General features: G+C 45.7%; 1 protein-coding gene across 1 annotated transcript; it reads right to left on the bottom strand.

Annotated features, from left to right (window-relative positions):
• Window positions 1-5: 5 nt before the first annotated feature.
• On the bottom strand, window positions 6-1,719 carry LOC132258452 (cyclin-dependent kinase 8). The gene is made up of 5 exons (XM_059755783.1): window positions 1,406-1,719; window positions 908-1,349; window positions 633-846; window positions 288-558; window positions 6-226 (listed from the first exon to the last, which is right to left on the bottom strand). Exons 1-5 carry the CDS (start codon window positions 1,607-1,609, stop codon window positions 26-28), a joined length of 1,332 nt encoding a protein of 443 aa, XP_059611766.1. The 5' UTR covers window positions 1,610-1,719; the 3' UTR covers window positions 6-25.
• Window positions 1,720-1,763: the final 44 nt, after the last annotated feature.

Below are 1,763 nucleotides of genomic sequence, written 5' to 3'. Positions count from 1 at the left end.
GGCGGAGTCTAGAGATTTCTTATCCTCAGAAGCGCTGCTGGAAGTTGTTTTGCTGCTGAGAGTTGTTGAACATCATCTGTTGTTGTTGCGTCTGTTGATGGTGGAAGTCTTGTTGCTGGTTCATCTGCGCATTCTGCTGCGGATGCCCACTCGGGCCAGTGAGACGCACCCTTTTGCCGTGATCGTGGGAGCTCGATTGTCCCGTGTTGTTTTGCTGCTGCTGAATCTACAATAGAAAGTCATATAGTAATACATCAGTCTTCCACCGCATAAATGAAAGTACTCACATTTTGGGGATTTGGCCTTTTATTGTCTGATTTCTCTTCTTGATCATCGTCCGTGAGGAATTCACGCTTCGGGTATGGAATGGAACATCCCGCAAAAACATCCTGCGTGGGAAGAGGATCTTCGCTAAAATAAGGATCCTGCATTGCCTGCTCAGACGTGATGCGCTTATTGGGATCCATCAACAGCAACTTCTGCAGTAAATGAAAAGCCTTGCTGTCGGACTTTATCTTATGTCGCTCCATATACTTAACCAGAGAACAGTTTGCATAACTATAGAGAAAAAGAAAATAAAGGGAAAAGGTGATAATATTCTCACAAGTTGAAAATGTTTAGGGTAGACTAACTTTGATCTCTTGAAGTCTTTCGTTAGAGTGTGATGCTCTGGCATCTTTCTAATATCCTCCCAGTCTTTATCCTGTGGAAAGCCCATCACATTGAATATTCTGTCCAGTTGGTCGTGGTGGTAGGGATTGCTTGTCTTTATGTCCTCTTGGCGGCAGTGGAAGATGGGTTCGGAGGTCAAAAGCTCGGCAAAGATACAACCGATTGCCCATATGTCTGCGTAATACAATTTATCAGGTTAAGATTCATCAATAAAATGATTCCGAAGCATACTCACCGATGGCTTTTGTATAATGCCTCGCTCCCAGGAGCAGCTCTGGCGCTCTATACCAGAAAGTGACCACCACAGGGTCCAGGTCAGCCAGTGGCTTTAATGGAGCATTGAAGAGCCTCGCAAATCCCATGTCGGCAATTTTAACGCGTCCCCGCTCATTTCCCTCGCCCATCACGAGGATATTGGCAGGCTTGAGATCTCTGTGGAGCACCCAATTTGAGTGCAAGTAGTGAATGCCGTCCAGAATTTGATACAGCAAACTCTTCACCATCCCTTTTGGCACCATTACGGGCTTCTTCGTGGCCTTGGCCGCTCGATGGAACTTGATGATGTGCCACAAATCGTGCTCCGCATAGTCAAAGAGAAGCCACACTTTTCTGTCCGTATGCGATAGAAATACCCGGATCAGATTGATCACATTCACGTGCTTCAGTTCACGGAGGAGCTGTAAGAGAGGACAATTAATAGTTTTGACTCTTCACTTGGAACACTCGGACTTACAGCTATTTCTCTGCATGCGGACATAGATAAGCCTGTGCCTTCTATCTGTTTGAGGGCGTAATCCTTTGTGTCATTGCCTTCCTTTCGGTGTGCTTTGTAGACGTGTCCATAAGTGCCGCGTCCAACTTTGCACCCTTCGAACTCGAACAAATCTTCCACCTTGGTGCGCTCGGCCTGTGTTCTCATCTTAAAGTCATAATCCATATTTCCGGATGGTTTTTCTGCTCGTCAAATATCGTAAAATTGCACTTTTCACAAGACTTTTCACCTCTGGTCTCATCAAAACACCGACTAGCGCCACCTGGAAAGTCAAAACACCCGCCATCTATAAATAATAGTGAAGTTGGCAAAGAGTGGA

This window comes from Phlebotomus argentipes, unplaced genomic scaffold (genome assembly GCF_947086385.1).
Source record: "Phlebotomus argentipes unplaced genomic scaffold, Phlebotomus argentipes genome assembly contig_6, whole genome shotgun sequence".
NCBI lineage: Eukaryota > Metazoa > Arthropoda > Insecta > Diptera > Psychodidae > Phlebotomus > Phlebotomus argentipes.
The sequence above is the reverse complement of the archived record's forward strand: the minus strand, read 5'-3'. Positions and strand labels throughout refer to the sequence as shown.

What these genes read in the sequence shown, in the direction of transcription:
- LOC132258452 (XM_059755783.1), bottom strand. Translation starts at nt 1,609, where the DNA reads ATGGATTATGACTTTAAGATGAGAACACAGGCCGAGCGCACCAAGGTG. An exon ending in CCGCATGCAGAGAAATAGCT is followed by an intron (nt 1,350 to 1,405) that starts GTAAGTCCGAGT and finishes CCTCTCTTACAG; the next exon opens with CTCCTCCGTGAACTGAAGCA. An exon ending in AAAGGCCAAATCCCCAAAAT is followed by an intron (nt 227 to 287) that starts GTGAGTACTTTC and finishes TTTCTATTGTAG; the next exon opens with ATTCAGCAGCAGCAAAACAA.